Source organism: Squalius cephalus (genome assembly GCF_949319135.1).
Source record: "Squalius cephalus genome assembly, chromosome: 22".
NCBI lineage: Eukaryota > Metazoa > Chordata > Actinopteri > Cypriniformes > Leuciscidae > Squalius > Squalius cephalus.
This window is the reverse complement of record NC_137143.1, coordinates 2,553,851-2,576,867: the sequence shown is the minus strand read 5'-3', so window position 1 is coordinate 2,576,867 and position 23,017 is coordinate 2,553,851. Positions and strand designations below refer to the sequence as shown.

Sequence of the window (23,017 nt, the reverse complement as noted above, 5' to 3'; positions counted from 1 at the left end):
TATTAATAAAAATGCAACAAATAAGGAGATTGTTTTATTTATTTTAATCAGGTTTGTTAAAAGTGTGCTTGAAAGTTAATTTGCGCAACCATGTGTTTGCTATAATGATGAAAATATTTGAAATTTATTTTTAAATCTTTAAATCTTAACATTTGAGTGTAAGCAGAATTAAATGGATGTAAAATTATCATCATGTCACATGTGATATTTTATTTAATGTGACATGTACTGTATGTCATTGGTGATTCATTGTGTCACTGGTGTTACTGTCTTTTTTTTCTAAGACCAAAGATCATTATTCTTCAACTATAATTAAGTAGATTAGACTAAATTATTACATCTGGCATACAATCTAAATGAATAGCTTTGAATAAAGTTTATCTATAAATGGGAGACACTGGTGTTACCCATAAGAAAGGTGACACCAGTGACAATTTTCATGAAAAATTCATTTTACAAAATGGCTGCTGCAAGGTATCAAACCACATGTTGTCAATCATGGTATACTAAATTAAGTAGTTTAATCCATTGGTATTCTAGATTTTTACAATTCCCTATCAATTAAGTAGGTCATACAAATGAGTTCAACTAAAAGTTTCATCTGAAATCATGAGATAAATGAGAAAATGTCTGATAACTGCAAAGAGACTGGATTAACTATGGGCCTTTCTTCATAGATATTCAGGAAATTACGCGCGTTGGGCACCAAGTGCTTGGGGGGGACACCAAAAAATCTGGGTCGTGAAAAATCATCACAATAGGCTATCGATTTTTAAAAATAGTAGGTTACATGGGGTTTAATTTGTCGTTTAATAAGATGTAGCCTAATACATGTTGTCAGTGTCAATATATAGATCCGCCAATTAAACTAACGTGTATCTTAATGGTCCAGTGGTAGAGCTTTCGCTAGTCGTGTTAGAGGGTCAGAGTTCGAATCCGCCCTTGTATAGAATTTTTTTTCCCGTATAGTTTTTTCTCTTATCAAAACGATTATGTTCATCAGTGGTTGTATAACAAGCAGGGACACGCAAACGTTTGCATTATGTTTTGTGATTTCAACAGAACGAATAGAGAGTATCAACGGATTGAAGCGCGCGTCGAGTGAAGACAGTGCGGTGTGCGCGAGCCACACGAGAAAACACTGTATCCGCGCCACTGATCAGTAGCACCTCAATGCAGTACAAAAGATCTGGGGGGAGGAGTCGGATCTCATATAAGGGGTGGAGATTGGTAGGTTTAGGGGTGGGTCTAGGGATCAGGGGGTGGAGTTGGGTAGGTTTAGGTATGTAAGGTGGGAGGAGTTGGATCTGGATCCGACTCCTCCCCCCGGATCTTTTGTACTGCATTGAGGACCATCTCCCACTGATCGCAGCGGCAACGAGCACTTTGATCACTTGATTTAAAAAACAACAACACATTTTAGCGCTACTATCTTATTTAAAAAACGGAAATGAATGCTCTGCCAGTTAACTGGAGATTTATTTATTTGTAGAATTGGTACATTCGTGTCGCGAGATGTTTTAAAAAGTGGTGGGAACATGTCCCATCCGTCCCACCCGCAAATGGGGGTGGGGGGTACCACCAAGCATTTGTGCTTAGGGCACCCAAATGGCTAGCGCCGGCCCTGTACAGTGACGTCATGTGAATCGAATGAATACCATGGTCACTTGCCAAATAACACATTTTTAAAACATTAGTTTATATTTTAATTAGTTTTACAATCGAAATCTAAAGTTTTTACAAACAATAACTTGGTTTCCCTGGTTACGCCTGACGGTTTATTTACTAGGAGTAATCTTAACACCCTGCAACCAATCAGAATCGAGTATTCACCCAGACCATGCTATACACGGGTTTCTTGTATACAAACAATACCGGATGCGCGCGCATCCAGGAGGCAGAAAACCGCTAGCTGTTATGCCGAGTTCTGTAAAAGAACATTGTAATTAACGTAGATTTCGCATTGTTTGTAATTTCTTGTTGACTCAATAATAAACTGCAATTTCAGAGTTGGATCTGTTTGTTTGTGTTTCATATTAATATAACATTATGTAAAACGTCCAACTGTTTACGAATCAAAATCCGGACATACTGTGATGCATGTATGAATTATCATGTTAGACTAAGTTAGTAATGTAACAAATAAAATATAAAACATGAAATTAGATCATTGACAGTCTTATATATTAAGAATATATTACATTTTTTAGAAAGGATGTGAATTAAAACAACCACAGCAGGCAACAAGTTGATAAATTCTGTTAAATTTAAATTGACCAACTTATCTATTTGTTTTCTGACAGAAACCACTGATCTATATAATGACATTCTATATAGATCAGTGCAGGAAACACATGGAACGAATCACCGCTCCACATTTTGATTGACAGCCGTCACAACCTACTAGTGACCATGTTTACTCCTTTCCTTTCAACCATTGGATAGGATTTAAAAAACGGCTGTTGTATTTATACTTCTGACGAAGCGCTGTTAAATATAGGTGAGAAACTACTCGGCAAAAATAATAAATAAAACTTACTCTCAGCAATGGTGAGATCTTGCCGGATCCCTACGCAATACATGACGATCTTAGGATTGTGGATGACAAGAAGTGGCCAGCAATTGTATGGCCTGATATATAGCCATAATTATCTTATTCAAGCAAGTGTGTATAACTTACAAGAGAAATGATTAGAGCGTAACGTTACAAATCCCTTGATGCATACAACTACGTGCTATGTGGTCATGTGCAGCTCGTCAAATTATGAATAGAAAGAATATAACATACAACTTCCTCCTTCTGTCCCACTCTTCCATTTGCCTACATTTGGAATTACTTGCAACATGTATAATTTATGCTACTAGCCTAAACCCTTTACTGCAGTACGAAGACCGCTGCCTCCTGGATGCGTGCGCAAGCAGTGATGACGTCGCCGAGAAATCCATGTATAAATTTATGTTAAACTCGTACGAGAGCGATTCAAAAGCATACAGAACTGTCTGTTCTCTAATCTGTTCTCTGATATCATACACCGACAGGTCTGTGCAGCTGCTTTAAACAGTGAGCAACTTGACTTAACTTGAATGGACGTAACTTGAAGGGGCATAACTTGAAGTGGGGCGTAACTTGAAGGGGCGTAACTTGAAGTCTTGCAGGATGCAGACAGACTCTATAGGCCTATGTCACACTTCCTGCTTCCGGAACGCGGAGTAGGGATTCAGAACTTCCGGTCAACAGTATTTCTCCATAAGGATTTAGATTATCAGCCATAATGTCTAAACCATCCGAGGTAGAATGACCACGAGCTATGAGGTTGTGAAACGAAGGTTTTTGCTCCTGTAGAAGCTATAAGTTCGTATGAAATCAACATTGTTTTAAGAAAAACATGTTTTATCCGCGATCTTATGAAAAAAACTACACTACCCACAATCCTAAGCGTAGCAGCAACGTCTGCTGATTGGTCCAACTCGCTGTTACCATAGAAACGTTTACCTAACTGGCGAAGGCCCACCGCTGTTGTTGTAGTGTACCGGGTTGCTCTGCGTCAGGACGTAGACAGCCATAACTCAGCTTTCACGCTTTTCCACTTGAGAGTTTTCATTTACCATCCGAACCACATCGTCATATGTGACTTCAGGCAGGTTGCGGAGAGATTTGGTCCAGCGGAATCTATCGGACTCCGCCATTGTAAAGAGCTAACCGGAAGAGCCGTATCCCTACTAAAAGACGTACTTCCGGTCTTCAATTTTTTCGTGATATAGGCCTGTTGGATAAAACACGGCTATAACCGCTTCACCCAACGGTTCTCTGTATCACTCACTACACAACACCCTTAGCAACCACTCTTAGCAACGTAAACCTATGTTTGTTCTCATTGATGTTGTTCATTGAAGCTTACTGTATTGTGTGTGAGAGAGATCGAGTGAGCGAGTTTATTACCTGCATTTAGATATAGCATTTTCCTTCAGGTGAGTCCTATTTGCATAATAAAAAAATCCATTTTAATGTCCGTTGTGATAGATCGTCCTTTTAACAGTTAAGGGGTTTCCCGTGCCTGACAGCACTAGTCAAAGCATTTGTAAGTTGTCCGTGTTCACAACAAGTTTCAGTACTTTCTATTTAAAAGTCTTTGCTACTGAGAGACTCACTGATAAAGACAATCTGCGCCGCCATCTTATGGTGTAAGTTAATAAGTTGCTGTTGACGGTTAGGGACTATTTTTTCCAGCGGAAGGAAGGCTTTTAGTGATTTTACTTTATGAAAGTTGCATTGATACATATTTCTTTGGCTTTAATATTCGTATTGTGTGGTAACCGTTTTATAAAAGCAATAAGGTTCTCGAGGCTAGTGCTAAATCATGAATACGTCACTTATTCACAATACAGCTTTAGCCTCGAGTACCTTATTGCTTACTAATCCCTACTTTGACACCGTTTAACCCTGTAAGACCCAAACATAGAAAAACCTAAAAAAAAAAAAATGTTTACCTTTCAGATGTTGTTGTAGGAGGCCTTTGATGCAGAAATTAAAAAGTTTTACAAAAAAAAAAAGTTTATGTATGTTTTTAGAGAAACGTTGTAATATTGCAACATTGGGCTTAGTTGGGAGCATGATTGTCTGAACAACAATTCAGAACAACTAAAGGTTCATTTGCAGGTTTGATTGCTTACTTGGCCCCATAAATAATGTATACATACATAACATGAATAATAATCACACATTAGTCATATTTTTTATGAAGTCATTTATTAAAAACAAAAAATATTAAACAGATAAATCTCTAGCTTTTTCTAGCAACTTCTTCATTCCCTTTTTTCTTTTCATGACTGACTTTCATTGGTTGTGAAAGTCCCAAAAACAGTTCTTGTCCTCTGAAAAGCAAAGGCGAACATCACACTTGCTGCATTGTGTGTTGGTGTATCCTTTATTGCAGTGTCTGCAGCGTCCTCTCCCTGTCTTCTTTGGGAAATGTGCAACTAGGTCCTTGCGTACATCCAATGGAAGGAGTGCACATCTCTTGGACGGTCTCTTATGAGTATTCAGAGGGCTACTTGATGTCACTGTCTGTGTTTCTGGGCTCCCTTTGCCTGGAGATGGTCGTCCTCTCTTTGGAGTTTGATGTGTTGTGTTGACCAGGATGAGAGAGGATGCTAGCTGTGCCTGAAACTGTCTCCTGTTCATGGTCTCTTTGTTAGACATCTTGAGAGCTTTGCAGTCCCGCTTGTAGAGTAGCCAGGCATTGACCACAGCGAGGATGATGGTGTGCCAAAAGATGTACATGTACCAGCGACGGGATTTGATGGGGAACTTATATTTGGCTGTAAATGAGTCCAACAAATCCACACCTCCCATGTACTTGTTGTAGGCACCAACAACGTAAGGCCTCTCAACTTCAATGTAGGCTCTGTTGACGTTGTCCCAGCGTTGAATCTTCTGCACAGGTTCAGGTCCAGCAAACGAGGACACAAGTGTGACAGCTCTGTTGTCATACCATTTGACAGCACAGATGTTGTGATTCCCCTCCACTCTGACATCATAGCTTCCTCTCCCCTTTTTCTTCAAACTCTTCTCATCTTCAAGGTTACAGTTGGGTAAGCACACCTGCCTGGCTGTTCCCACATAATGAATTCCCCGTTCAAGGAGCTTTACTACTAATGGAACACAGGTGAAGTAGTTGTCTGCATAGATTTTGTAGTTCTGACTTTCTGGAAGTGTGGAAGCAAGTTTCATCACAACATCACCTGACAATCCAAGTTCAGATTTGGCTCGTATTCCGTTGACACTGCCTTGGTAGACATCGAAGTCACACATCATGCCAGAGATTCCAGTTCTCACCCACACTTTGAATCCCCATGGGTTTGGCTTGCCTCGCATATATTGCTTGATGCTGCTGAACCTCCCCTTGAAAGGAATCATCATCTCATCCACAGAGTTGTGCTCTTCTGGTACCACCTGCAGGCATTTCTCTCTGAATGAGTCAAGCCATGGTCTGAGTTTCCATAGTTTGTCTTTCTTTTCCGTCTCAGATACTGTCAGGTTGTTTACAAAGTGTAATGATGTCAACAGGGATTGGAATCTGTTGCGTGGCATCACATCAGCAACAGGGGAGTACCGTGTCTCTGTCTCCCAATACATACGGGTTCCAGCCATTTGTACTAGGCCCATCTTCAGGTACATGCCAAACATTTTTTCAATTTCCTTTACAGTGGTGTTTAAAGATGTTCCATGTGTCTGAATGCTGTACTCATTTGTGTTTTGTGTCAGAGCCTCAATCATGTCTTCGGACACAAACTTCTGGAAGTATTCCCGTGGTGTGTGGAGGGAAATGTCATCTCCTGTGATAGCCATACCAGAAAAATCAGTGTTGGGACTGATGAAATCTTTTTTCAGCCAGCGATACCTGTCACGGGGCATGGTGTGTTTGTTTGTTTTTGGCTCAATGTCCACGTAATTATCAGCTGGAATGTCCATGGGTGGTTGGTTTCCTTTGTCCACTTGTTGACAGACATCTTCATCTGAGTCTTCGTCATTCTCATCCGTGTCATTGAGGTCCATCTCAAATTCACTGTCACCATTTTGGATGGATTCAATCACATCCTGCACACTGTATCGCGGCTCACTCCTTGCTGGTGGCATTCTGAAAATAAAACAACAATTAATTAACATGTATAAATATGCTTTTTATATTGTAGTACATAACCTGAAGTAATAGGTTTGTGGACCAAGTGCTCAGGGTAGAAATGTTTTCCAGGCAGACAATACTGTCTGTCTGTTTATTGTAAGTTTCTTTCTAACCTGTTGCTGTCTGCTAAATGCCCTAAATGTAAATGGCATAGCCTATGCTGTCTACTTATCATGCTAAATGGAACATTCATCCCAATCACCAGCCATTTAGTCAAACAATACTGCCTTGACATAACAATACTGCTTGTTATGCTCTCTAATTATCATACTAAAAGGAAAACATGCATACCCCCACTTACATCCACACCCCACATTCATGAACATTTTCACCTTTCCCAGAACTAAATTGTCTGTTGATATCCTCTGGAATTTTAGGTCAGTCTGATCATATGAACTACATTTTCAGAGATACAACTTTTAAATCAGTCAAATGTGACCAGAACACAACAAAAAAGTAGAATGTACAGGTATACTGTCCATGTATAAGAAAATACTCTTTTAGGCAGTGGTGTAGTGGAGGGAATACAACCTGTTTGAGCCCACTGCAACAAGCCTGCTATTTTGACTACCACACTCACCCAGTGTTGTATAATTGCAACAAGTATATAATGTAGCGTATACGACTCTGGGTAAATGTGAATTAGCCCAAGGATATAGGGAATTTTGGAAATATTACTAATCATAACTCATGGTCATAATTCATAAGTCGCATGTACATTTATTTTATCAATTATCGAGATTACCTTGTTCTATAACTGGTCTAATCATCAGTTATTCGTCCAGAAGGGGTATTTACAAACTCGAATAAAGTTTAGGTTCTGGCCACGAACAGTAAACTTTATGAGTTTGTAAATACCCCTTCTGGACGAATAACTGATGATTATTCCGAGGCCTTCCGGGATGTTCCTCTGGGAAGCGTCGCGCCGGGAGAAAAGGAGGAAGGATGAGAGCGAGGTGAGAGAGTGAGGTGAGAGAGCCCGCTGTGTTTTGAAGGAGCTAAAGTCACGCCCCCTTGCGTGCGTGACCCAATCGCCGGGGAGGACGTATTGTGGTCATGTCCTTTCATTTGGAAAGGTACACGCCTCTTCTAACTAATACTGGCGGAATAAACGGTATTAATCAAATAATGCATCCTCTAATATTCTGTGCTAAATATTCAACACCGCTGTGTTCTTCTGAACAAAACAATACCGCGAATGACAATTCTGTTAGTCAACAACACAAAGAAACAGGATTTCTCGTGATTACATGCATATGAAACTGATTACATATCAATAAAGCTTATAGATATCGTATTTCGGGTATAAGGATCATAAGCACAGCAAGAAATACATTTTAAACATTTTAAAAAGGTCATTTTGACCGCAAGTGGTCGGGCATGATAAGGAGTCTGTGTTTTGTGTGTGTGTATGCAGAGTCGTGCAAAAATAAATCAGTGATACATTTTGTCCTTTGTCCTTCCTATTCAGTGTGAATATCTTCTTGAGTTGATGAGATTAACTCAGGGGACCTGACCGAGCATCTGCTAACACTGTTGTTTTGTTTTGAGGGGTTAATCAGTACCTTTTGTTTGTTGATTAGATTTGATTAATCAACAAAAAGGCAGACCTGATCATCTGCTTTCCGTTACAATAATAAGCTCTAAATTAAATTTGATGAATTTATTACACAATAACTACATATGTACATGCTCTAGACATTACAATAACAACCAAAAAATATATAAAAGACATTTTACTTACTTGAATCTGATGAATCCAGTCTATTGAAACAAAGAGATGTTGTTCAAAGGAAGCCTTGAGGTGTTGTGTGAGTTCATGGTCATAAGGCGGGACTTAAACAAATGTATGATCCAATAGCATTGTGAGACTGAACAATAGGACCCAATGACAGGGAACTACACTGCGACCGCTATGCGACCTTTTGAAATGCCATTGCGACCAAAATTTTTAATGGGTCGCAAATGTATCACTGATTATTTTTGTACCTATGTTTTAGCAGAGCCCGTCTACGGAGAGCCTTGGCACTCCCTATTCAGCCCCATTGTATTGATTTTGGTTGCAGTTCCATTAGAATTCCACTGGAGGTGATCGCGAGCGAGTGCAGACTGAATGGGAGTCAATGGGGCTAGACGGCTAAATGTGTCTCTTTCACCCAAATGCCGTTGAGAAATCTCAGATTTTATTGTAGGTTTTGCAAGTTCAACATGGGTTATAGGTCGAAAGTTGAATGAACGAGTACTTATTTCTTTTCTATTTCTTACAGGTTGAGTTGTTGTTGCCCATAACACGCTAGCATTCTGCTAATGACGTCAGCATTCTGACGTCATTGACATTTTAAAAGACTTTTTAAACCAAATAAGTGACTCTAAAAAAATCTAACACCCAGCAATGTGTAATTTCTTTGCATCTCCTTTCGAATACAACATTCAAATTACTAGACAAAAAATTATATCCTGAGAAAAGTGGGTTTTGAGGGGTATTTCGCCATAGACCTCCATTCATTCTGCACTCGCTCGCGAGCGCCCCCGCATGGATAGAGACGTGTTACTGCAACCAATCCAGAACCCGGAAGTAAGCAGAGAGTGCCAATTCTCTTCCTATTAGACATTCTCTGGTTTTAGGCATAGACTGTAAAAAAAGATGGACGACGCCCCTTCGCTCTCTTCCATTGATGAGAACTGAAGCCGCCAGAGTCCCGATATGGCGCTGACATATTGGAACTTGAGTCTGCGCAGTAGCGATTTCGGGACCAGACCTGCGCAGTAGTGAGCAGGAAGTAAAGCCGCGAAATCAACGCTCCGCCCTCACCCTCGCAGGGAAAGTGCATTCTGCACACTTTTTAAAAAAATGATTGCAGTACGACAAGAGGCTTATTAAAATAGAGTAAATACAATCAGCTCAGTCCTCCGAAGATCCCGAAAAAATGTCCGTTGGTGCTTCAGTGACTACTTCGCTCGGAGAACCTGTCAATCACAGCTGTCAATCATGACGTTACACCACCGCATCATGTAACTAACTAAAAACCAACTTATTTTTGAAACAGACACTTGAACTTACATCAGCGTGATAAAAACAACAGCAAATGAAAGAAACCACCTTTGGAAAAAGATATTTGAAGTGTAATTTAATTGTTTAGTTGGTCTCGCGTCCCGTTGAATAACACGGGGAGGCGGGGCTTACGACCTATACTAGGACCAGTCACCGGGGGGCGATCGAGACGTTTTGGCTTCACTTTTCAGGGCTTGTGCGGCACGCTTGGTTTTAGGCAATAGAGCATCACAGGCTGCGTTCCAGTCCAAAATTGTCATGCCCTTCACTTGCTAACTTCCCTTCGTCTCGTTCACTCGGATGTACGTCATTGCGAGTGCCCACTACTGGCGGAAACTGCAATGGGCTGCTTGTTCCTCGGGAAACTTTAGTGCACTGACTGACGCGCGCTTCCGCGTTCCGCCGCGCGCTCCTCGATCACCGGCGTGACGTCACTCGAGAGCGGACTCTGACCTCACCTGTCACCTGTCTGATGATTAGGCACTAATGTGATGTTCTGCCTTTTTATCATGGTCCTTGATTTTCACGCATAACTTTTCACCAAATAAGTATTATATATGGAACAATAAACGCAAATCATTGTTTTTGAAATATTGTTTTGATAATGGCATCATATTGGTGGATCAGTTATTTAATTTAAATGGTTTTCTTTTCACTTACAGTGAGTTTTTGGCACATTATAAGATTCCTGTAACACCAGGGGACTGTACAAAAGTTTTTGATGCAATATCTCCTGAAATCTGCTATTTAGACATTAAACAATAATCAATATTCAACAATGGTCCCCAAGTGCTAATGTAGGTAATATTTGTTTTTCCTTTAACTCACAAAACAGATCCATAAGAGCGTTAATAAAAAAAAAAAAATAATAAATAAATCATACTGGAATCAATTGACAGACAATATTGTGTGGAAAAAGGTTTGGCTTATACCTAATCAATATTTAATAACACACAAAGCTAAGGAGGTATCATTCAAAATTAGACATAGAATTTACTCAGTTAAACATTACTTTGTGAAATTAAAATGGACATGGATTTTAATTGAACTTTTTGCGACAGTTGCCCTGAAACTGTGGTTGATTTATTCTAGCACTGCTCATTTGTAAGAATATTCTGGCTAAATGTTTGTGATTTTAACACAAAGAATATTGATGGCCAATCTGCCAAAACATTTATTATATAGGTTTATATAATAATTTTTTTTCTTTTAATGGCAAAATTCCATGATCACAAATGTAAATTTTCCTGTAAAATACCCTGTTTTACATCATTTAAGAAAAAAATTGAGCTTTATATTGACTCAATTAAATTTTCTATGAAGCAAAACGCAGTTAAAACCTATATGTTTCGATGTCTTTATGTAGATCTACAATAATCCCCCTAGTGTGCAACTCTGTTACATTTGTTGTATTTTCTTGAATACTCTATTTGTACTATTTTTGTTAATACATGTGTTCTGTACGCGACTCCAGCATATTTATGTTTTGTTGTTGTTATGATAGTTCATTGTAAGAGATACAACCACGCTTCATTTCCCTCGGGCCTGTACCATGACGCCGGTTTAGGAGGATAGCCAGATGAGTTTCAGTTTAGTTTGCGCCAACCCTGGGTTTAAGGCACCATGAAAGTGGTTTGGCTTTTAGTGTGTTCATCGCCATAGTAACTCACGCTCCATGGCCAACCTGGTCCGGGTCAGGTGATGTTCCAGGTGAGAGGTTGCAAACCGAACATGGACCAATCAGCTGTGAGCAAAGTGTCACATGTCTGATGCGATAAACTCACTCCACCTGTTTCTACTCCACATTAAAGATCACTACAGAGCAAATGATTTTTAATAATGCTTTTAGTAATGCTTATTTAGAATAATAATTGTATGTGATTTAGATATTATTTATGTACTTACACTCTAAAAAATGCTGGGTTGTTTTAACCGAACTTTGGGTCAAATATGGACAAACCCAGCCATTGGGTTAAATTTTTACATTACATTTTTAACCCAACATTTGGGTTTGTCCATATTTGACCCAAAATTGGGTTAAAACAACCCAGCATTTTGCAGAGTGTATTAATCGATCACACGTACAATTTTAGTTTATCAATTATTTGTATGCACAGTTTAAATGAATAAATATAAGGTAATATAAATATGCTTTAGAATCAATAGATTCAGCAATATAATGACTACACGTGAGCTAAAAAGTTCTCTCAATACCTTTATCAACTGTATAAACTTCACAACTTTTACTTACAGCAAGGCTTTTTCTTTTAGTTGTCCCCTTTCATAGACAGCTATGAATTTGCTTAAATTCTTAATGTATTTTTGTAATCTCGTAATGTTCTGCAAAAGAGAGAAGTGAATCTCAGTTTCACTGTTTCTCAGCCTGTGATTGGCTGTTCGCTGCTGATGTCACACTAAACTCCTAAACTCAGAATAAAGCCTGAGCTGGCAGAGAGAGTTGATGATCATGGTACCAATGAAGCCTGGTTAGACTGGTTTGGTTTTGTCAACTCTAATCCTGCAACCCTGAGTTTGTTCATCTACCATCATGGTACAGGCCCCTGATCCTGTATGTATATGTGTGTGCGTTCTGCAATACACAACAACAACAAAGTTATATGTGTGATATATGTATGTATGTACTGCCATTGTCAGTGTTCTGACATTCATGAGAAGTGTGTGTGTCAACCGTGTGATCTAATATTCAGTGGTTCTTCAGGAGTTTACACAATGTTTGTTATTATCGTCATTTCATCCTGTTTGGGTTTCTTTTATCCAGTGCTTGTCGTAAATACATGGATAATAAATGTAAACATGATTCATAAGACTTTCAGGAGGGGCCAATTTTTAGGAAAATCTGTGTCTATGTGGGTTCTTATACACATACCATTCTAGGCCATTTAGTAGTACAAACAGTGATTAGTGTGTTTAGACTGGTGTTTAGGGGGAAAAAAGCACTTTAAATACCCGGATGATGCACTTAAAGGGACAGTTCACCCAAAAATGAAAATTTTGTCATCATTTACGCACCCTCAAGTTGTTCCAAACCGGTCTGAATTTCTTACTACTGTTGAAGACAAAAGATATTTTAAAGAATGTTGGTAATTAAACAGTTAATGATAGCCATTGACTTCCACGAAAAAACAAAAACTGTGGAAGTCAATGGTTACCGTCAAATCTCGGGTTACCAATTTAAAAAAAATTTAGCAGAAGAAAGACACTTTAGGGTGAGTAAATGACAACATGGGGGTGAACTATCCCTTTAATTAACCGCTAGAAATTCAGCTCAGAATTGTGGCTTTTATAACTCGCAAAAGAAAAAAGTCTGAATTGTGAGCTGATTTTTTTGTGTGGCAAAGGCACAATTCTGAGAAAAATTTCAGAATTGAGATATAAACTTGCAATTGCGAGTTATAAAGGTCACAATTCTGAGAAAAACTCAGAATTGGAAGATATACACTCACAATTCAGATTTTTTTCTTGCAATTGCGAGTTTATATCCCACAATCCTGACTTTTTTCCCCTCAGAATTGAAATATAAACTCGCAATTGTGAGAAACGAGAATAGTGAGATAAAAAGTTGCAATTATTTTTTACAGAAACAATTTAATTACAGAAACAAACTTCCATAGGGACGGGCTCTCTGACCAAATAACCTCATAACTGATGCGCTAGACAGCCGAGTATAGTGTATAGTGCCTCATTTGGGACACAACTTATGCGTGTATAGTATATTTTTGTAATGGATGTCAACAAAACATTCAAGTTTTGTCTCTCTGCTATAGTTAAAACAGCATAAATGTAGAAATATGGTAGTAGCTGGTGACCGAGACTGTGCTTCATTACGACTTCAGATCACCAGCACAAAGGTTAGCTGGGAAAAGGAGCAACTATAACAGACTTTGCACTGGGAGGATTTTCTAGTGGAGAATGCAGTTAGAGCTTCAACAAACTCAATAGGCCTATGTCACACTTCCTGCTTCCGGAACGCGGAGTAGGGATTCAGAACTTCCGGTCAACAGTATTTCTCCATAAGGATTTAGATTATCAGCCATAATGTCTAAACCATCCGAGGTAGAATGACCACGAGCTATGAGGTTGTGAAACGAAGGTTTTTGCTCCTGTAGAAGCTATAAGTTCGTATGAAATCAACATTGTTTTAAGAAAAACATGTTTTATCCGCGATCTTATGAAAAAAACTATACACTACCCACAATCCTAAGCGTAGCAGCAACGTCTGCTGATTGGTCCAACTCGCTGTTACCATAGAAACGTTTACCTAACTGGCGAAGGCCCACCGCTGTTGTTGTAGTGTACCGGGTTGCTCTGCGTCAGGACGTAGACAGCCATAACTCAGCTTTCACGCTTTTCCACTTGAGAGTTTTCATTTACCATCCGAACCACATCGTCATATGTGACTTCAGGCAGGTTGCGGAGAGATTTGGTCCAGCGGAATCTATCGGACTCCGCCATTGTAAAGAGCTAACCGGAAGAGCCGTATCCCTACTAAAAGACGTACTTCCGGTCTTCAATTTTTTCGTGATATAGGCCTATGGCATTGAGCTTCTCCAGTTCTGATGTAAAGTGCCATCGGGTCAGAACACTTCCGCATGAAGAAGAGAACAGAGCTCGTCTCAGCCAAGTCCAAGTCGGCTTCATTTCATCAAGGCTTCTCAATCCTGTTCCTGCAAGAGTTCATTTCCAATCCTCCTTCAACACAATTATAAGCACAACTATACCAATTATGCAAAATTCACTTTTATATGGTGTTTGAACATAAATGTGTGTACACAATCACCCTATAATGGTAAATATCCACCCAATCCTTTTTTTATCCACATAAATATGCACATAAGCAGTGTCTCAGAATAAGCCGTTTGCAGTTTCTATGCAATGTGATGTCACACTGTTTTGGCCCCGCCCACGACTGCTGACAGACTCCGCCCTATTAGCATAGACTCCGCCCCTCAGTGAGCTAGAATGTATTCTAGTAAGAAATGTATTCTTATTAAAGCTATTAAAGTTATTCAGTCAAGGGCAGTGAGTGATTTTCTGTTTTTCTTTAGTTGTTTGATTCATATTAACGGCATATAGCAGTAGGTACTGTTGCTTTCACTTTAATACACAGATCTAATATACACATGCGATTTCTTTCCCTGCTGTTTACGTTCACAGACATAACCGACTGTGTTTATGTGAACTTTGTGTGTTTTTGACAGTTTAAGAACAATAAGATGTGAAAGAGAGCTTAGTTTAATGCTCTCGGGACACTGTCTGACATCCAGCTTTCTGTGCGCGTGCTTCGGGTGTGTGTGCTCAGAAAACCACATATCAGAAGTTTAGACTGATATGGTTTTAAAACACATGCAGATAATAAACTTTCATGATGATGAACTGCAATGTCACGTGAGCGTGATTGCGATAGAGATGATAATCAAAACCAGTTTTGTCAGTTTGTAAAGGCTCCGCCCTCTTCTGGAAAGGGGGCGTGGAGCAGCAGCTCATTTGCATTTAAAGATACATGCACGAAAACAGCTTTCCTTCCACCCAAAAATTATCTGTGGGATATTTTGAGCTGAAACTTCACAGACACATTCTGGGGACGCCTGAGACTTACATTACATCTTGTTGGTGAGGGAAGGGCATAAAATATTGGACTTTAAAATATTGAATTTATGGAAGGTAGAGGTACAGTAGCGAACACCACTCCCCTAAGTAAACACTTACGCTTCAGTCATTCATTATTTCACATGCACGTTTGGATTATCCATGAACATAAATAAGCATTACTAAGTGTGTGTGCGTGGTTTGATTAAATCCGTTTGATTATGTTCCGATACGTTTATTACCACCATCCTCACTGCTTTCCCTTTTTAGTTTTCATGGCCTTTAATTTGCACACTGTTTAGAGGACATGTGGGACACGTTTTTTTCAAACTATTCCCTGATAATCAAACTTATTATTGGTGCTTTTAGCTGTACTGTTTTAGCTACAGGAACACTATACCTATAAACTTCAGATGCAAATAATTATGGGCTCCTAGCCTCCTATTGTAATCGTTAGTGTTCTTTTAATTATTATTATTATTACGCTCTGGAAGTCTATGACAACCCATAGAAACACTTGCAAGAAATGTTATGAAATTTGGCATACAAACAGAAGACAGTCTAAACTGTCACCGTAGCAAATTTGGAGTCTCTAACTAAACCCCATAGTGTCACCAATTATCCAGTTTCACTTTAGTTTATGCTAATAACTTTTGAACCATAAAGGCTAGAAACAAAATAATTTTTTTCCTCTGACGTCATGAAAATTTCTGCCATTTTGAATTTTTTGAAAAACCTACCTTTTTGAACTCCTCCTAGGCCATTGCTCCAATTTTAACCAAAATTGAACCAGATCATCTTCAGACCATGCAGACAAAAAGTTATGGAATTAAAGTTGATCCGTCAAACCGTACTTGAATAACGCGCAAATGAATTTGATGAAGAGAACGCTAAAATGTATGTGAGACTATATCTCCCCAACGCTTTAGCATATTCTGACCAAACGTCATGTGTTATTATGACAACCATGATGTGGTCAGGAGAAATGAAAAATCGGCAGTTTTGCTTATAACTCATGAAAATGTTTGCCAAAAATCACAAAACTGGTCTCTCTATACAGCATTAACCTTATCCAATTTTCCCATATCGGCCACTGCTATATTTTACAAACGCATGGTGTATCGTTACGAAACTTAAGTATAATCTTTGACACCATGCCCTGAAAGTACCCAGATTTTCAAGACTGTTGCAAGTTAGTGCTGTTACAAGTAGTATCTTTCATACTATTAGGTGGTATGAGAAGTACAGTTTAATTTGTCATAACTTTGGGGTAACAAATTACATTAGGGGTAACAAAGAGTAACAACTTGGATTAATAATGGGAACGCTGCTACTATTTACCTGTAGTGTGAATCCATGATTTTGAACAATGTGAACATTAATGGTGAAATGTCACATTAACCCTGTAACACCCCTTGTTGTAAAATTACAACGTTACATTTAACCATCCTTAAAAACAATCTGTTATATATATATATATATTTTTTTTTTACCACATTTACATAGTCATTCAGGGAACTACACTAACCTTTTCCACTGGTGGCACTTGCGCTACTAACTTTTTCAGTTACTGGCGCAAAACATGATTTGGTCGCACAAATTGTTTATAGTAAGCCGCTCTGGATAATAATGAACAATAATGAAACTGTATTGCATACAGATGTGCTTTTTATTTTACTTGCCATCTTTTAAACCTTGCCTTTTAAACATGCCTTCTTGTTTTTTCTTTAACTTGGGATAGATTTACTGCAATAGAAAATACAGTACACAATAAAGTGCAAAATGGATTTCAACATGCTATGGTTGGCACAGATGGGCAGACTCCTGAACTCTTAAGTAGTGATGCACCGATGTGAAAATTGTGGCCGATACCGATAATAACCGATATTAATATTGCTGTTATGGCCGATATCGATATCTCTGTATAGAAAACAAATTTACTGATAATCAAATAAAGAGATATTTTCCAAAACAAATTTTTTTTTTTTTTACTTTAGAAATGACTTATGTTGGGCACCTTTACCTGTGTGCAAAATATGTCACACATAGGACACACATGCATTATATTGCATTGCATAATGTGTGTTGGTCAACTTGTCTAAAATTAAGAAACCCCTAGAAAACAGTAAAAAAAAAAAAAAAAAAAAAAAAAAAAACAGGTGTACAATAAAGATAGGCTACTTAATTTATTATTCCAATAACCAAATATGATACTAAATATCACAGGGAAAAGAGCTTCTATTTGTGACGTGCTGTCTTTGCATTTGAACATTGCACATTTTAAACAGGACACGCATTAGTATGGAGCTATTCTTGTGCCAATAAAAATGAACGTAGCTTTTCAAGAAACTAATGAAAATATAAATTGAAACTAAATAAATTATCTCTAAAACTGAAAAAGAATAAATCGCAGGCAAATTTTTTGACTTCGTTTTTAATACACTGCATGTTTTGCTAACTATTTCTCATATTTCAATCGCTGATCTGAACTTACAAATGCGCTTCCAGAGTTTTCATTTACGCTTCTGAAGTTTTCGTTTACACTCCCAGAGTTTTCGTTCGCCGTTCTGACACATTTCTCTCATGGGGGCGGGGCTAGTAGCAGTGTGTTCTCATTGGTTACTGAGCTTTTGATTGATAGCTTCGTGACCTGGAAGTGAAGACGTCAGTGGTGTGTTTATGTGTGGATGTGAGCGTCTGTATTATCATTTTAGTGATATTAAGTTTATATCTGTATTTATTTGCTGCTACACTATATTGTTGAGATGATCTCTTATAGAAGGAATAGTACAGACGAATGATATTTATCATTAGTCATCGTCGCTATATCAGGAGGATAACGTTACTGATAAGCCTACTCGTGGTAAGTCAGAATTTATTATTTTTTTTTTTTAATACTATACTAATACTATTTATAATACAGTACTGCTTTTTTCAGGTGGAGAGGCATTTTAGAGCTCAGTGAGAGCCCATAACATTATACAGCTGAGCTGTGTTGATTTGACTGTTAGCCCAATCATTACATGACTTGTTTATCTACATTCGGTTACAGTCTTCGATTAGATCATATTTGCTTCGATTAGATCATATTTCCCCCCAGCCACCCCAAACAACATTGGGCTAGAGTACTGTACAGTAGCCTATCTGTACTGTATCTGTCAATGACTGATGCCATAGGACGAGAGCGCTGTCAGTCACTGCCTGATTCAACTTTGGAAATGTAAAGCCTTTTTTACCATGCCAATAAAGCTATTTATACCTGAATTCCTCAATTTCTGATTAATTTGCGATGCAGAGTTTTTGAAAGAGGAGAGACACGACTTGACCACAGAACACGTCTCTATTCGTAATATGTAAACACTCAATTATTTTGAAGTATCGCCCTGGTTGCAGTATTTATTCTGATTACTTTTGTGTGATAAAGATGACTGATAAAGCTATTATATGTATTTAGTATGAGTAACAAATGGCTTTTTCTGTGTCCATATTTGACTAATAATAATGAAAAAAAGTGCACTTCAAATGAACATTTCTTTGACAAATGTTAAATCTTCAATAGTCTTTAATAATAAATATATGTCCACATTAAAAACTTAATACATGCAAGTAATTATGACTGAAAACATCCAGCTACTAGGGAATACACATCCATATGTTTATATATAGGGCAATACAGCCATCTACTGGTTACACAACAGTATTACAGATGATAAATGCTGCTTGACTCCGAGGTAAATATTTAGTACTGTAAAATCCCTTAAATATACAGTATATATAATAAATATTTTAAGTCTGCAAATTGTTACTGTATGGGGAGTTTAAAGCAGTTTGTATTGTTAGATTATAATACATTTCTTCTCTCATTTTCCAGGGAGTGGAGCAACTTTTCCATAAACAAAATTCTGATGCTGACACAGAGTGATGCTGATGGAGTGATAGTACCAGAGATCCACTGTCCCTGTCAGACAATAATCTTACTTTGTTCAGACACATCACCTTTGAATGACTGGGATCTTGATCTTCAGACACCTGATTTATTTTAATATAGCAAATATTTCAATTTCCTCTAGATTAAAACAAACATAGTTCGCAAGTACACAAGAGGTTTCACTTTATTCTTATTAAACTATGCTAATCTTGGATTAGCATACCAATAGCATATGAATGTTGAGGGGATAGTTCACCCAAAAATACAATTCTCTCTTATTTTACTCACCCTCAAGCTGTCCCAGATGCATTTTACTTTCTTTCTACAGATAAACACGAATTAAGATTGTAAGGAAAGTAATCCATCTCTGCGAGTCCTAAAGACGCTTTAAAAACCACACACAGTGAGCGTGACGGTAATTCATGCGACCTCACCTCAGTGGATGAATCAATGCCTTCTGAAGTCAAACAATACGATAGATAAAATAATAATAATGTAAACTGTTTTAACTATTAAAAATCTTACGTACATGGGTTACAATCCACTTGTATTATGGACTCACAGAGATGGATTATTTCCTTAAAGGTCCCGTTCTATGCCCCTTTTCACAAGATGTAAAATAAGTCTCTGATGTCCCCAGAGTGTGTATGTGAAGTTTGAGCTCAAAATACCCAACAGATCATTTTTTACAGCATGTTTAAATTGACATTTTTTGGGGCTCAGAAAAACGAGCCGTTTCAGTGTGTCCCCTTTAAATGCAAATGAGGTGCTGCTGGACGACACAGGGGGCGGAGCTTCATGAGCTCGTGCTCAGTCTGTCAGGAAAATTTCATCTCACGGAATGTTGATAATATCAGAAACTCTCAGTAACGGTGTTCATTTCGAGTCGGACAATAATGCCTACAGAGTCAGAGTGCTGTATAGAGATGAAACAGGTATGGTTTAGTAGTTTAATTACGGTTATTATAACGTATTTGTCATCTGCTTGTAGGCTATGTATCCATTATTTATTAATAGCCTACAAGTCTGCTGTCTGAATGATGATCAAACATGTACTGATGAGTTTAATAAAGTTTATTGTACATCACACAAAAGATGAAGCGTCAGTTTTACTTCAGAAAATCACCGTAAGAGCTGAGTAAACACAGTAGCCTAAGTTATAAGAAGTGCGCAAGTAGCCAGTAGAGTTGGGGGAGCATTTCTGTGGGCGGAGGTTAGTCAAGAAACGGTTCTGGTGATGTCACTAATGCAGGATGTAGAGGGGTGTAGTCCAATCGAGACGTTTTTTGTAGTCAACTTCTGTTAAATAAAATATCTCGCTTGGCATTGAACTTTGAGCTTTATAATTTTACAGATATTATTTATGCTCTAACAGCAACATTACACACTAACTAAAGTTTGAAACATGGAATCGCATGCAACGGGACCTTTAAAGGGTTAGTTCGCCCATTTAAGACATGAAGTTGTATGCAATCCTTACCAGCACTATAGTGCATACACACTGACCCACTCTGTCGTCACCTCCCTGGTCAGAGTTCTGGCCGCTCGAAGTTTTTCAAGAAAGTATTCCGGGTTAGTTTCCGGGGCCTCAAAACTGTGCGTTATTACGTGAAAAAATTATATGCGTTTCAAAGCTTGATTAATTTACATCACAAAAAACACTCCGGGCAAAATTCATACCTCAGTTTTAATCGGCACTATTTTCTTTCCATTTCTATCAATCCGCGCTGCTGTCAACGTCAACAGTGCGCACGTTCCGATCAGCTGTTGATAGCGCGACTCGTTGACAACATGTCATTTAAAATTGTACCTATATCCCTATAAACTGTTTTTATATTAGACCTCTTTTCACGTGATTTCCACTGGAGTCTAAACATCAGCTTGTTTACCGTACAGTTCAGACATGTAATTATAAAGTTAGTAAATAGAGCTTACCCGTGGTACTGGTACAGCAAAACTCTTTAAAATCTTTTTTTTTTTTTTTTCCTCCTTGGTTGGGGATGTAATCGTCTTCGCTGAAGTGACTGCACACACGAAAATCCTTTATTTTGGATATTTTAGCTCCCGCAGAGTAGCCGATGGCAACCAGCCAAAGCTGTCTAAGCTATATCCGAAACAGGAAAACGATGGAATCTGAACGGTGATCCCGGCACATTCTTGTGGTCACAACCTGGGAATTTACAAGTTCGCACCATTGTTAATTTTGTACTTTTTACGTCGTTGTCATTCGATTGTGTAAACACTATGGAACAGCTGATCGGAACGTGCGCACTGTTGACGTTGACAGCAGCGCGGATTGATAGAAATGGAAAGAAAATAGTGCCGATTAAAACTGAGGTATGAATTTTGCCCGGAGTGTTTTTTGTGATGTAAATTAATCAAGCTTTGAAACGCATATCATTTTTTCACGTAATAACGCACAGTTTTGAGGCCCCGGAAACTAACCGGGAATACTTTCTTGAAAAACTTCGAGCGGCCAGAACTCTGACCAGGGAGGTGAAGACAGCTGGGTCAGTGTGTATGCACTCTAGTGCTGGTAAGGATTGCATACAACTTCATGTCTTAAATGGGCGAACTAACCCTTTAAATATCTTTGTCTATGTTTATATGAAGAAGAAAGTCATATACATATGGGATGGCATGAAGGAGAGTAAATGATGAGAGAATTCTCATGTTTTGGGTGGGCTATCCTTGTACTGCTTGTGTCCAGTCACTGCTGTGTTACTTGTACTGCAACAGGAACTGTTTAAAGAATCATTGCAACATTTAAAATGTATATGAATTTTTAAAATGTATTCTGTATTTGTAATTGTGCATTTTGTATAGTAATGTATATCATGAGAATACTGTGCATTGCATGTATATTATGCAGTTAATGTTTTGTGGATTCTGGTCTTTCCGGTCACAACATAATTGCATCCAAGACCTTCACTCTGATACTTGTGTATATGCTTTAGTGACAATAAAGAATGTACATTTATTTGAATTCATATTTTCAATTACATTAATTTAACTGATTGTATAAGTCACGATTGAAACGGTTGATGATTGTTAAAATATATTTAAATTAAATGAAAATGTTAATTAAATGAAATAACTAAATATAATTATCAATTAAAAAAAATTTGTAGCAATTTGTGGCAATAAGAACATTCTTTGTGTGACAAATGTAATGAAATGCCCTTTGAGGTCTGTATCTGACAGCAGGCCACGACTGTAATTTTCATTTTGTTTAAATTCCTCTTATTTAAGTGATCATTAATTTTGATGGTGTAAACGTATATCATGCTAACAATGAGTAGTGTGATGGCCATGGCTGCCAACCTTGATTACCTGGTTGAAGTTTGACTTTCTTGACGGCTGAATATATCACACACGTTTGCTAATATTCTCTTTAAATTGTAACAGCTGAACCTAATCAGAGCCTAACATGCAAAATAATCATCAGGAATAAACAAATATTCTCCGAAAACATTGGACACTACAATATTTTAAGTATTATATACAGACAGTACTTTAATGTGCAATTACACCTGAATAGACTGAATAGATCTCTTGTGAGTAGTAGTAAATAGTAGCAGCGTAAATACAGATAAAATTAAAAAACAAACATAACTTATCACTAAAATGAAATAGAAAGCTGCGATTACAGACGCTCACATCCACACATAAACACACCACTGACGTCTTCACTTCCAGGTCACGAAGCTATCAATCAAAAGCTCAGTAACCAATGAGAACACACTG

General features: G+C 38.1%; 1 protein-coding gene across 1 annotated transcript; it reads right to left on the bottom strand.

Annotated features, from left to right (window-relative positions):
• Nucleotides 1–4,736: 4,736 nt before the first annotated feature.
• LOC307150275 (piggyBac transposable element-derived protein 3-like) lies at nt 4,737–8,792 on the bottom strand. Its single transcript, XM_079857279.1, has 2 exons — nt 8,428–8,792; nt 4,737–6,638 (listed from the first exon to the last, which is right to left on the bottom strand). The coding sequence occupies exon 2, from the start codon at nt 6,635–6,637 to the stop codon at nt 4,835–4,837; it is 1,803 nt and encodes a 600-aa protein (XP_079713405.1). The 5' UTR covers nt 6,638; nt 8,428–8,792; the 3' UTR covers nt 4,737–4,834.
• Between the last annotated feature and the right edge of the window lie 14,225 nt (nt 8,793–23,017).

Excerpts from the sequence above, each read along its gene's own strand:
- LOC307150275 (XM_079857279.1), bottom strand. The coding sequence starts at position 6,637 with ATGCCACCAGCAAGGAGTGAGCCGCGATACAGTGTGCAGGATGTGATT.